Source organism: Melanaphis sacchari, unplaced genomic scaffold, assembly GCF_002803265.2.
Source record: "Melanaphis sacchari strain LSU unplaced genomic scaffold, SCAv2.0 Contig7_pilon_pilon, whole genome shotgun sequence".
NCBI lineage: Eukaryota > Metazoa > Arthropoda > Insecta > Hemiptera > Aphididae > Melanaphis > Melanaphis sacchari.
In genome coordinates this window covers 6,432,373-6,448,154 of record NW_020271560.1, presented here as the reverse complement: position 1 = coordinate 6,448,154, position 15,782 = coordinate 6,432,373, and the positions used below count along the sequence as shown (strand labels likewise).

Below are 15,782 nucleotides of genomic sequence, written 5' to 3'. Positions count from 1 at the left end.
TTATAAAACCATAATAAGTTTTTTTTTCTCGTTCTCGTCGCACTCGGTAAATGATGAATCGCATTGAAATTCTGAACCATTAACATTAACATAACGTGCACTATCATAATTTAAGACGATCTCACTACCATAAGCATGGTCTTTTATTAACTCACCCTAAAATAAAGAATAATTAAACATAATTTTTATTTCAATAAATCATCAATTCATTATGAATATTTTTTCATCTTAATTTTAATAAAAATAATAAACTGTTTATATTGTCATTTAGACAACTTTTACTATAAATCATAGGCTCTAATAAAACACAGTAGTAAAAATTGTGAACTGATTTTAAAAATTATTTAAGTAATATATTAAAAAGTAAAATATGTTACAGTAACATAATTTATAATCATAGAAAATATAGTTTATACATATTGGCATAGGAATAATTAGATCTTTTATTTACAAGACGAGCTAGAGATCTACCTATTATCGGAAGATGTTTATTCTACACTCAATTATCCATAATTTTAAAAAGCAATTTAATGGGACAAAAACATAATACGTATATTACTTTTTTAAATAATTTATGTATTATATAATATATTGTTAAAAGTTTATTAATTTTGCTCTAAAGAAAATTGTTTATACATCTGATTTTAAATTTAGATACATTCAAGTAAAATATATAAGAAATGTTAAATATTAATTAATTGAACTAACAAAGTGCAATTCTAAATATATTGATATTGTATTAAATATAGAATTGCTACAAATTTAAATTTAAAAAATATTTGCTCAAAATTCCTCCAACGAGAGAATTTTTTATTCCTTGATTTATGTCTTATTTCATGACTCTTTAATACATTAAATTAATTTATACTTATAATTCATGTAATATAAAAATTTGAAATTTAAAAAAAAAAAATGTTTTTTGAATCGTTCCTAAAGCTTAAAATATTATTTATTTAGTCTACTCATTGATTTTATTATGTATAAAATCAATGTCTAATCTATAAAATTAATATTATTTCGGTTACACATTTTACTTTTTAACTTTAAGATAAATTAAATATTTATCACATTAGAAGAATATATAAAGAAAGTTGTTTTTATTGTGAATTTTGACTGAAATTACTCTGCACAACACCCACATTAAATTTCATTTAAGAATTTTAAATGTATTTTATAATACTTTTTGATAATTACTTCGTTCATAGGATTTTCATAAACATTATATCTTGAATTTAATTCATCTTCTTTCTGGTCAATAACTTGAATGACATTTGTTAAAGGCTGATGAAATAATCTATACAAATATAATAAGTTATAATAATTTAATATGATATGTATACTAAAAAAGTAAATTATGATCTTTTTACTGAATAAATTAAAAATGTTACCTAGATACTAGATGGCCCAAAGATTTATTTTTGGAATAGAATAGAAAATAATACAACATCACTAATAACAACGTTACAATTAAAAATATAGAAATATAAATTGAAATCATATTTTTTTTGTAATCTAAATCTTTAAAAACAGGTAATTTTCTATGACCCGCATCCTGGAAAATGTAAATGAAAAAAAAAAGAAATTAAGACATTTATATATTGCATAAAGTATTCAGATATTTCACCTCATTTACAATTCACTAGGTGTACAAAATACAAGGACTTGAAAGATTAAAAAATGTGTATGATGACTAGGGCTAAGATTTATATGCAACAATGTTTTTTTTGTAACTTCTAATTATTGCTTTTATCAGTAATCACCTCATGATGAGATAAATAGTAGTAATTTTATTTTGCATATTTTTGCATATTTGGACAAAATGCAATATTATTGCATATTTCGACTATAAAAACGCGAAAAATGCATGTTTTATGGTATATTTTGTTACTAGACGTTTTGATCATATGTGACACTCAGTGAAGAACATATTAAAGTCAAACAAAATATCGTTCAGTTTTAAAAATTTAGAAAACCATGTAAATTTTTTGTGTAATACATTTAAAATTTTTTTTGTTTTTTAAGTGTATATTTCATATTTTTTAGCGTATATACTATTAATTAGATATTTTTGCATATTTTTAATGAACCAAATGTATATTTTGTATTGCATATAAATCCTAATCCTAGTGATGATTGTCAAAATAGAATATTAGAAGATTACTTAAGAGGCATAGCCTATAATTTTCAGTAAAATGTTTGACTGTTTATGTAATAATTTATTGTAATGTTAATTTTTTTGGACAGTATGTAAATACATATATATGCAAACACTATTTTTATGTTTTTTAATTTATTGAATTTGCCACGGCTAATTGTAATCGTGAAAAAATTGTACACGCGGTGAATTGTTGGCGGTGAATAATCGTTCAGTAAATTATCACGCGGGTGACTTGTAGGCGATCCATTGCATGGGTTATTTTATTTAAATATAGTATTACATCGCAAATATTGCCTGGTTCGACTTGAGATCCATCTCCACAAACACACATCGGTCCTCTTGATCCAGAAGTACAAATAAAATCACAATAAACATCATTACAAACATTTGATCCTAAAAAATGATTTTTTTATTGTTTTTATGAAGATTTGTGATTAATACATTAGTTTAACTTATGGATTTATCTATTTATTGCTGCCGTAGATATAATTGGTGCACACGATTGCATTCCAATATATGTATGTGTTTTATATATATATATATATATTATATATTATTTAACATATTATATATATATCAGTATTTCCGAATTACACGCGAATATCATTATTTAGGTTGAATAAAATGTATTGAGTTTTAGTACATATTTTTAAGTATTCTTATTTAAATAAAAAATTGTTAAATATCTTCAAAATAAACAAAACTTTCAAAACTTTCCAGCGTATAATAAATTAGACTATATAAAATTGTAAATATTCAAATAATTACGTGTAGCAATACATTAAAATAATATAAAAAACTTGATTTAAAAAAAAAACTAATAAATATACAAATGAATTAAAAATATATTTATAAATTATAAAATACTATAAAAAGTTATAAAAGTTAACAATATATTAACAATAAAATATTATCTCGATTGCTCAAGCGCACGCATTAAAATACCTGGTTATACATATTGGGAAACTAAGTCCGATTTTTAAATAGTATATTGGAAAATTGTTAGAATATAATATTATGTACAATGACATATTAGAGGGGGCCCCTTAGGCCCGGGTCTATAGTGAAATTTCAGTTTCAATCAAAACATTTTATTATGCATTTTGCTTTATTTACATACAGTTATACTATATTACAAAATCATCGACTATGGCGTGTATCTACGTTGCTTTTAAGGTATAACATTTATTTCTGACTGATACGATGGTCGATCATAGGCGCAACTCTAAAATGTAGGGAGCTAAAACTGTTTATATCTCACAGAGCCATTGAATTTCACTACAACAATAATAGAATAGTTGGGGATAAAAAAATAAAGGGTGCTAAATTTGAACCAAGGGGAGCTTAAGACCCTTTTGCACCCCTCTAGTTGCGTCTCTGTGATCGATGATTGCAACGACCAATCAAAACCTTTCAAAACCTTGGAAAATATATAATTTACTAGAAGTATAATGTAATAATAAATATGTATTTATAAATTAAAATTCCTCTATTTATATCATTTATGTTATAATTAAAACCACTCTGATTCGGCCACCTAAAAAATGTTCCAGTTGTATATACAACCTTGCTGATGGTAAATTAGCCCATAGTAAAAATAATTCCTATATATGCCACTGATTATGTATATGTTATGTATATTAGGAACACATATAATATATATTGGAACGCAATCGTGTTACGTTTTATGCAGGTAAAAAGGTAAAACGGGCTCGATCGTGCTCATTAGTTGGGCGTAATCGTATTGCGTTTTTTGAATAGAAAAAGGTAAGCCAGGCCCAATAGTGTTATAGCCAATATAATAATCAATATTAAATACATTAGATTATAAAAATCCTCTTTAAATGTTTGTCTCATTGAAAATGATAATAAATACAACTGTAATTAATAAATAATAATTATGATTTATTAATGATGGTATTGGTATTGGTATAGATGCAATTAGAAGGAGGGCTTGGGGACTTAGTTCTTCATTTAGCATAGATGTATAATCAATGGTATAACATATTATTTAAAAAATGGTTAAATAAATATTGAAATTAATGAAAAAAAAAATGCTAGATAATAATATAAAAAGTAATTTTTATGGATTAGTTGCAACCCGCGATATACTATCACAATTAATTAGGATACAAGCGGTAAACAGAAAAGATCCCAATTTAATGTTTAAGCTAGGTGTCGTTTTTAATACTATCGCTATGTGTCGTAATAGTGCGGTGAATTTTATATTCTCTATAGAAATATTTCATTTAACATACTTTCATGATACGAATAAATATTTTAACATAATTTTCATCTCCCCCTAATGTAATTTTTTTTTTTAATGTACTGATAAAATAATTAATCTATTATTGTATTATTTATAACTATGCTACCTTAACTTAATATAGGACAAATAGTTGATAATATCATCATACCATTTCTTTGTTTGGCCTGTTGGCTTATCATGAATATCTCGATGGTAGCAAACACTTGAACAGGAACTGATTCACAATGGACATTTTCAGTACCGAAAACTTTACATTTAAAAATGGAGAACCCGGTTTCATGGTTAGTCCAAAAGAGTTTGTCTTCGTACAATGATATTTTTTCAGGTAAATGCTAATTAAATAATTTTTAATTTATAGTACTCACAAGTAACAGTATACAAAAATAGCTCAACAATTATAGTGCCTGATGTGCATTAACTGTCTTACTTCTATCGCATTAACCAACACCGTCTTTTTAGTTCCGTCGTAATTAGCTCTCTCGATTGTTGAATTAACTTGATCAACCCAATATACCATATGTTTAATTGGATCTATAGCTAAATCAGTAACATATTGTAACCCTTGGTGGATTATCGTTTTTACATTGTATCCACTGCAATCAGATTGTCTAATTATGGTTGTAGGTGTATTCAATATAGCCCATATAGTTTCCGACCAAAACATTAATCTATACATTTTAATTAAATAAAATAATTCGAATTATATTCGATTTAAAATAAATAACAAGTTACCCAGAATGAGGATCAATTTCAAAAGCCATAATTGTTGTATGGATGTTCGCACTGTATATTGTAGCACAACGTTTAGCATTTAAGTTACATACAACAATATCTCTAAAATCTTGTACAAAGTAAACGTTTTCTGTGAGCCAATCAATACGAACTAATGTAGGCTGTAACAATTCTGTCATGTAAACTTTATGTTGTTGTTGCATATCCATGCAAATAAGGACGCCAGCTTGTTCTAAAAATAATTAAAAAGTAGATCTATTTTAGTTCACGCTTTACATTTAAAAAAAATATTATAAATTTCAAAATCTCTATTTAACTTAATATATTACTTTATTAAGTATTTTAATTTTTCATCAATATAATATATAAAAATGAAATCTATAACGTAATTCAACACATTTAACATTCATTAATATTATATTTACTAGGTACATTTTTTCCCATTTCCCTCATGGTTTTCTTTCTTATTTGTTGTTTTTTTTTTTAATCATAGTCTTAATCAATAACAAGTTGTTTAATAAATTAAAAAAATCACTTAATTGTTTGATTATTTTAACAGAGCAAAAAAAAAAATAGAAATATACGTCTCTTGATTTTTAAGAATAAGAAGTAATTTTTAATCTTTTTTGAAATAATTATGGTTAACTGTCGAATGAGCTACTATATTGCCATATAGGTTATTTAGATTAATAAAAATTAAATACTGAAAAAAGTATTTTTTATTACTTGATGTCCAATAAATAAGATTTCTTCTAATATCGATATCAAGGCTTGATACTATAATTCCTGGCATTGAAAAAAGTAATTTTGATTCTTTAAAATCACCAGAAGTACTTCTTATTTCATCAACGTTTGAATAAATTAAATCCATTGTGGGTCCTAAAAAGTAATTAAAAATAATATACCTAGTTGAGTGTTATAGCTGGGTATATACTCCCCTCACAAATTCACAGCTAATTGTTTATATTACCAATCTCATACATCTAATTGTTTATTTTTTAAATTAATCTTCAGAAAAATAATAGGCTCCACTAAAATATATTTTATTATTTACCATGATAGAACCAAATACTTGCCAAATGCTTTACAGGAACTTTTATCAGCACGCAAAACATAATCGGAATTTAAACAACTACAGCTATATGAACCATCCAAATTTGTACAATACTGAGTACATAAATTATCGTTTTCACATTCATCAATATCTTTACAAGTTTTGCTATCTCGCCCAATTTTATAACCATGATAACAGGTACATATTCCACCTTTTGGAGTTTCTTGACAAGTATGACTACAATCCATGAGCTTACATGATAAACCTTTTATCAAATAAAAAATATACATAACAATTTATAACATTAATCATTGAATAAGCTTAAGTAACGTATTATTTGTTTTATATTGATTAATTTGTTATTCATTTAATGTAGAAGCATAAATGGTATAACAAATATGTATTACCACAGAGATCTCCTTCATCAGTACCATCTTTACAATTAATTTTCTTATTACAAGCTTGATCTAAAGGAATACATTCTTGATTTTGACATAAATATCCATCACAATCTTTTGATAAAACTGCTGAATTTGATAAATGTTCAGAAAGTATATCACAAGCTTTTTGACTTTCGTCTGACCCATCACCACAATCGTCGTATTTATCACATAACCAATCTTTTGAAATACAACGCTTATTATGACAATCAAAAAGATTAGATTTTTGGCATCCGCAATTCAATTCGTCCTCTAAATTATTACATTCTGATGTTCCGTTACACCTAGCCTTTATCGGTATACAATGATCTTGTGTGTTTTCACATTCGAATTCTGTTTTTTCATTACATATTTTTAATACTCTTTTTTTCATGTATTCGTGCTTTGGCGGACAACCATTTTCATCGGAACTATCACCACAGTCATCATAACCATTACAAGTGAATTTATGAGATACACATCGACCATTAGTGCAAGAAAATTGATCATTTTTACATTTTTTTGTAACTATAAAAATTTATCATGATATTATTTGAATAGATTTATATATTTTTTTCCAATGAAAAAAAGCTTACCACATAAATTGTGTTCATCCGAACCATCAAAACAATCTACTTCACCATCACAAACCCATGTTACAGGAATACAATGTCCAGAATTACATTTAAATTCCGTAATATTATTACAACTATTTTTTAGACAATTTAACTCGTCTTGACCATTAGCACAGTCCAGATTATCATCACATAAAAATTGGCGCAGAATACACTCACCAGTTGTACATTGATATTCTTTAGCTAAAAATATTATTAGTGTATTGTTTTATTGGTAGGAATTTTATTTTCACTTGATAATTGGAAAAATATATTACTTAAATCACAAATATGCTGGGGAATACAGTCTGTTTCATCAGACCCATCACTACAGTCTTTAACGCTATCACACAAATGTTTTTTATCCAAACATTTTGTTTTATCATGACATAAAAATTGAGATTTTGGACATGAATTTGCAGTGTAATGCAAACATTTAACAGCGTCTTCGTCGTCACCACGAGGACAATCTTTTTTTAAATCACATCGGAAATGAGATGAAATACATTCACCAGTATAACAACGGTATTCATCAGATTTACATTCTCCTAATAATGTACAATTTAGGCTATTGTTTGATAAAACCAATCCAGGTGGACAACCACATACCTTTTTTTACCATAAAATTAACATTTTTAAGCGTCATTAAAATTATAATAAAATTGCATTGAAGAGATATTTTACCTTTCCTTTCCCAGATAAAAGACATATATGACTACAGTCACCATTATTTTGTTGACATGGGTGTGTAATATGTTTGTCAATCCCATTTGCCACAGTTAAACATAAATTTGAATCACTTTTCCAATTTTCTATTACATACATAAAATTATAAAAGTATTTTAAGCAATAAAATGAATTTTAAAATGAATTACCTATATTAAGTGCTCTAGATACTCGATTTTCATCATAATTATTAATCCAATTTAAAATTGTTGAACCTTGAGATACCCAAACAATTTCATTACCAATTGAAACAATATCTTTTACAAATCCCGATTTTTTAATAATTTTTCTATCCGTTCCTAACAAAATAAATGTATTTAATTAATTTATAACGTTTTTTTTTATAATTTAAAATTGTTAATTAATAACGGTTTAATAATTTGTATTATAAATACCATCTTCGCTGACACTATCAATTATGCCATTTTTGTAGTCGGTGAAATACAGCAGTCTTGTAATCAAATCAAAATGTAAAATAATTTCATCTCCTATTAATCCATATTCCACTATATGAACTAAAGATTGAATACTTCCATCCATATCAATTCGATCGATATGTATATGAGAATCTTCCTTCATGGCTATAAACATAAAGCTATAAAGATTGAAATAAATGTTTTAATATAATTAAACTAGAAATATAATACACATTAATATAAATATAAAATATATTTTATAAATATTGAACAGTTATACATACCCTCTATCTGGAACTAAAGTAACGGCAAATGGGACATGACCTTCAATTTCTTTAAAAATCGTAGTATGTGTTTTTGTAGAGAGACTTAGCACATCCAATGTTCTTCTAGTCCTATCACACCAATACAAATTGTTTCCACGGTTGTCAAATTCAAGAGAATTAATGGAACTAATTTCTGGTACAAATAAATCTGATAATTTCATCTTAACGAGGTCGAAAGTAAATAATTTTTTGGATATTGAGTCATAGATGATGATGTTACCTTGTAATAATAAAATATTAATTTTGACTCTTAAAAATGTATATCGGTAACATACCAGATAATGAATTATAAGTTATTGCGGATATGCTAGATACATAATTATTCAATGATATTTTCTTAACTTTTTGGCGGCCTAAATGTTCTTGCTCGATTTCTATAATACTTGTTGGTGTACCTACAATAAGTGTAAGAGGTATAGCCTCATCTAAGCAAAATATTCCATCTGGCGATAATGTTTTATCATCGGGACAAGCACACGAATATCCTTTAGAATTGATATCTATCTTTGGTGCTAATAAGCATATGTCACTACATTTTGCTTGTTTACAAGGATTCGACATCTGAAAATTAATATCCGTGTGGAAAACTTATAGTTTTGTATTTAAAATCATACTATACTTGAGACTCGAATAGCGAAGAATGGGAAATTTGCATACCATACACTCTGCTTTTATTTTCACGGACTAATGATTTGCTATCTTTACCTGTAAACTTGTTACATACTTTTATTTCTTTACCCGTCCAATCACTCCAGTACAATTTATCCTCAAACACAGTCACGGAAAATGGATGATCTACATATTCCGTTACAATTACCTAGAATAATATTATTAATCATTAACGATGTATAATGAAAACTAAATAAGTACATATTAAAAAAAAAAATACATCAAAATATTATAGGTATACGTATCTGCGTATATAATATTTATATTTATTAACTTACCTTTCGATCAGTCGCGTCTAATTTAATAGATTCGATTAATTGCATCTTAGCATCTACCCAGTAAATTCTTTTCCCGATATAATCAACATGAACACCATTTGGCCAGTGTATATTTTTTGTAACAAACGGTTGTGGTAAAGACCCGTCCATGCCAGACCGACCAATCATTGGATTTTCACCCCAATCTGTCCAGTACATGAGACTGAAAAAATGTGTACATTGACTATTTATATTTATAAAATAAGCTATTTTTTAAATCAAAATAACATAATATTATACCCATCCAGAGGTGAAACAGCTACTGCCCTTGGTTTGTCTATGTTCTTATTATGAAGAACTGTACATACTGAACCATCATTTTTGCACACTCCGATATGTTTCATTTTTGCATCGGTGAAGTACAAATTATGTGTAATAATATCAATAGCAAGATTTTCAGGCGACCCAAGACCTACAAACATGTCACATAATCATAGCTCTTAGGTATTAATCGATATTATAGTATTTTTAATTTTTATATAAACAAATATTTGCGTTGCCAGTTTTATCGCAAATTAAATTTTATGTCATTTAATTGCAAAAGTTAGGTACTTAGTATTTACCTATATAATTAGGCTGACGTAAATTAACTGTATTGAAACTATTTAATAAAAAAATTTTATAATTAGTTTTAAAATTTGTATTGTTTTTAACATATTTACCAGAATCGACAATAATTTCAGGTTTAGTCCCAGTCTTATTTCCTCTAACTATAGCTTCCATTCCTTCCAAAAAAAGTGTCCAGTATACAGTAAATTTGTCTGCGGCTATTCCAGTGGCATGTTGCAAATCATCAAACAAAGTATAAATTTTAAGTGATACTAAATTTAAAACTTTTATTTGTCGTAACGATGAATATATTAAAACAGGATCTTCACCTAAATAATTAGAGTTATTAATAAATTTTACAAAATAAAAAAACTATCTACTCTATATTTAAATTAATTATTAACGTTTTAATTATTTAAAAACTTTACCTTTTATTTTACACTTATGATTATCTACTAGTTCATAATCTGGTTCACAGGAGCACGTATATGCACCATCCAAATTGATACACATTTGGTCACAAATGCCATATTGATCACATTCATTGATATCTATTAGTTAGGTATATATCAAATATAGTTTCAATCAAGTTATTTTATTTAATAAGTTTTATTTTACCAGAACATTTATTATTTAAATAATGCATTCCTTTTGGGCACACACACATAACACCGTGTGGTTTTCTTAAACATTCAAACGCATCAGAACAATTTATCGAGTTACATTCAACTATGAAACCTAAAAAATTAATAATCAATGTAAATAAGTATATCAACTCCACGGATTGTCAAAATTATAGACTTTAATTAGTGCTCTTGCTAACATTGACACTATCAACTTATAAGTTATAATAATAAATTACATTTTTTTTTTAAATACATTAGTTTATGACGTTATTATAATATATCTCAACAATTAATAAAAACTATTACTTATAAAAATATAATATTGGTGGTACTCGAAGGAAAAAAAGAAACGGCCGCTATCAATTATTTGTAAGCCATCAAAAAGTTTACTTAAAAGGATGTCGGCGCATTACTTATTTTTTTTTCTGATTCACATGCAACAGAGCAAATTTACGCACAACATAACCAATCATGTTTTATTAGTTTTATTATTAGAGGATTTATCCTATTATCAAACTTCAAACTTAAAGTTAAAAACATTATTTGTTTATAAATTAGTTTTTTACGATATTTTAGAGTTTAAAGCCAAAAAAGAGTACATATTTTTAAACTGTATCTATCATTTAGCATACTCATAAATAAGAAACTCACACAAAAATTGAAATATCGTAAAAAGAAAATCAATAGAGGACATATAATGCGTACTAATTAAATTTTATAATTGATCGATTTACTTTAATACTAAATCTAAAAATACAAAATTGGTTTTGAGAAGACCCATATTATATATAATCTCCGTTTTACATATAAACAACACACCAACATTTTCGTTTAGCAGAATCCATTTTATGTTGTTACTTGTTAGCTTTAATATTATAATATAATTTACCTATTATTAAACTTAAAGATAAGAATTTTATCTAGGCCATCTCATAGGCTTTTATTGATATTTTAATTTTAAACTAAGTTATAGCTATGTAAAATACCTACCTACTCATAACTCACTTTAAAATTAAAATATTAATAAAAGTCAATGTGATGATGACACCTAGATTAAATTCTTACCTTTAATTTTGATAAAAAGTAAGTTTACTCTAATATTAAAACTAACAACATAAAATGAATTTTGCAGAACAAAAATTTGCTATGTTGGTATGTATGTAAGACGGAGATAACATGTGCTGGTATGACGTCCTCTAAATTAACGCAAGTTTGCTATGTTGCGCGTGGCAGCGTGAGTTAAAAAGAGAAAAACAAATAATGCACTGCATCGTCTTTAAGATGCTACAGCTACACACTAGAACTAGGTAGGTACATTCACGTATATCGACACTATCTTACACTCATAACATAGAAAATTGTATTTCCTGAATAACCTAATTTTTTTTATGTTTAATATTAGAGTAATTTACCTATCATTAAATTCAAAAGTATCAAAAATATTATCAAATAATAGAAGAATATTTTTGAAGAATATTATATTATTAAAATATTATTAGTGAATCTCGTATAGGTTTTTTTGTATACATTTTAATTTTAAAGCGAATTATAGGCATTTCAAAATTGAAAATTGTAAATTGTTTATACATTTTTCTTTTACAAAACACAAATAATGTTAATACAGTGCAAATTTACAAATTTACAGAAAATTTGAAAAATAGACAAGTAGTCCATGCCGAGGTAAAAGTATATTTCTAATATACTTAGATTCATAAATTAAAATGTATTATAATATATTGTTATTCTTTTTTATAAATATAGTCGGTTAAATATTATCATTATCCATTATGTTGAAATAAATACCGGTTTTATTATTGCAAAGGCCACCTTCGTCTGATGCATCCAAACAATCACTTTGATGATCACAAACGTTTTTAACGTCGATACATTTTTTATGATCGTGACATAAAAATTTCCTTTCTTCAATCAAACATTTTTCTGGTTCAATCAATTGAATATCTAAAATAAAAATAAATATATGGTTGAATTATAAAAATAATTATTTAGATTAAAACATTTAATACCGCAATGAGTTTCATCTGAACCATCTTCACAATCGTCTTTTCCATCACATCTCCACAACTTGGAAATGCAATTGAAATTGTTGCATAGATAGCCTTTGGTACATGATACCTATGACATACAAAATTATAGAATATGAATAAAATAAAATAACACAAGGACTTTCTAATGTGAAAATACTCCTCCTAAAAAAAAAAAAAATGATTTTACCTTATGTCTGCATTTTTCCTTATCTTCATCGCTACCATCGTGACAATCAATGAATTTGTCACAATGCCAAGATTTTGGAATGCAAGTGCCATCGGAACATCTGAATCGCCCTTCCAGACATGATTGTGTTTGAGATGACTATAAAATAATGTAATAAAATTTACAATAATTTTTCTGAATTTTAGATTCAATACATACATTATGACAATGATGTTCGTCAGACTTGTCGGGGCACTCGTATGACTTGTCACACAAAAACTCAATAGGTAAGCATTTACTGTTATCGTCGCATTTAAAGAAATCAGGCGCCAAACAATTTTTCATAAAATCTAAATTCATGAGTTATAATTTAAAGTTTATGTTTAAAATAAGTTTAAAATAAGTTTATTATTATTTTTTTTATATATAAATTCAATGCTGCAGAATTTAGACACTACTCTATTTACCACAATCAACTTCATCAGCGCCATTATCGCTGCAGTCCTTAACGCCATCACAAAGTCTTGTTTTATTTATACAAGTACCATTCCCACAGTTAAATTCGTATTTGCTACAATCTTTATCTAAAAAAATAATATATGGGTACACAAAATTAATTTAATAGGTAATATTAATCAGCGAATTGATTTTAAATGTAATAAATAACTAAGAAAAGTGGTGATTCTAGTCGTTTATTTATATGGGTCAAGGTGACAAATATATATATATATATATATATTATTAAAGTACATAATAGAATTTAAAGATATAGAAAAGTTTCTACTTTATATCTTGTAATGTAAGAACTTAATTTTAAGTGTAATATTTTATATACTTATTACTTATTCTTAAGACACGTGCGGTTGCAGTATATATATATTAAATGATGACACAACAATTTTATGTATGTTTTACAAAAATTATTACTTACTACCAATAAATTCTGAAGATGTGCAGCAAATGATTAAGGAGAAGATCAAAAAAAGTATTGACATTCTAGAATTCTCCCACATTATTTTCCATATAACCTGAAGAAATAATTTTAAATAATTTATTTGAATTGTGTGTATAGAATATAAACTATAATTAACAATAAATAATACCTAATATTTTAATAGTTATAAGAAATGAGTAGAACTAAGTACAATGTTTATAAACTCGATCTGAAATTTTAATTCAAACTTCGTTTTATTCTCGATCTATTCAAATATGAATTCGAACTTAAATCAATTTTTAATTGAACTTTTAAATTTTTTTTATTAATCTATCTTAATTTTATTAAAAATACATCTTTTTTTAATCAATAAGAGCAATATAAAAAATACGGGAAAATACTATTCTCTATACTTTATATAGTAGGGCTATTTTAAAAATAAAAATTGTAGTTAAGTATAATCGGTATCGATATCGAAATTGAGTTCTCTTAAACTGTTCGAAATATACAAATTCAAGGTAGATATTTGATTTAGAATAACTATTAATTTCTAACAAACTTTAAAAGTTCGAACTGTTAGATTTTCTTGAATCTTAATGTGTTTGATAGTTCGATAAGTTCGATAACCTTCATCCCTAATAATTATTATTAATTAATTTCTTCTTAATACACATTGACAAAAACAGAGTTTAAATTCTTCTGTACTTAATGCACTTTTAAGTTAAAATCATAAATCCATTAAATTTTAAATATCTACACAATATTTAATATAATTTAAATTGAGTATCTATTCAATATAATACCAATTTAAAAATGAAATAATAATCTAATTTTAAGGTGAATTAATTGGATTCCGATTGTTTCAGAAACCAGAATTTATTTTTAGGTACTTGGTAATGTGATTATTTCTAAGAAAATAGTATTGAGGTTGATTAATTCATATTTCATAATTAGATAACTGCAATAGATATTTCCATTAAATCTAATTTTATTTATTTAATATTAGCATTAATTAAAATGAATAAATGTTTGTAAAATATTAATGATACGCCTACTTTATAAATATAAACTATACAGTATACATATATAAAATTCCTATCTACTAGTTTTGTTAAATTGTATTTGAATTCAAAAGTTTTATTATGAATGCATATCTACATATTTATTTTTCGATAATTTTTTTTTTCAATTTAATTCTGTCATTTTGTATTTACAGTATTCATTTAATACCTATATATTTCACGTTAAGTGAAAATAACAAAACATTATGTGTTAGTGATCTGTAAAAATATACCTAACGTTAAAAACTATTTTAAATCGAATAAAGTTTTAATCATATATTTTTTTGTAAGTGGTAGTAATTAACCTACAATATCTATTCAAAATCAAGTGACGTTACAAATTATTTAACTGGCATTATACGTTCTATAAAATATTTATGCAAAAACACTTTAACGAAACTGGAGTCACGATTAGTGTATATTAAAATTAATAAATACATTTTAAAAACGAATTCATCAAGATTTTCTATAATATTTACAATATTATATGATGTAAATAAATTTAAAAAAAAACCAAATTTATTTCACTATGTCTACGTTACTATTTAAATACGAAGAATCAAGTAAATTTACAAAATAATAAATACCTAATAAGATACCTACCTACTATTTTATGAATGATAATTATTAAGTGTGACGTACCTGTCAATGCAATTTTTGGTAGATATTGAGTAATCGATAAAAATGAAAATAATAAAAAA

At 25.6% G+C, this 15,782-nt stretch overlaps 1 protein-coding gene across 1 annotated transcript; it reads right to left on the bottom strand.

Moving 5' to 3' along the window:
- On the bottom strand, positions 1-15,782 carry LOC112601767 (vitellogenin receptor). The gene is made up of 30 exons (XM_025349544.1): positions 15,724-15,782; positions 14,018-14,114; positions 13,554-13,670; positions 13,306-13,436; positions 13,108-13,245; positions 12,900-13,008; positions 12,679-12,834; positions 10,868-10,987; positions 10,678-10,800; positions 10,363-10,578; positions 9,941-10,112; positions 9,662-9,863; positions 9,334-9,531; positions 8,990-9,275; positions 8,673-8,934; positions 8,368-8,567; positions 8,122-8,271; positions 7,931-8,058; positions 7,525-7,855; positions 7,229-7,450; positions 6,621-7,160; positions 6,236-6,478; positions 5,886-6,038; positions 5,160-5,391; positions 4,855-5,095; positions 4,576-4,759; positions 2,439-2,551; positions 1,389-1,552; positions 1,195-1,294; positions 1-156 (listed from the first exon to the last, which is right to left on the bottom strand). The coding sequence occupies exons 2-30, from the start codon at positions 14,097-14,099 to the stop codon at positions 1-3; spliced, it is 5,469 nt and encodes a 1,822-aa protein (XP_025205329.1). The 5' UTR covers positions 14,100-14,114; positions 15,724-15,782.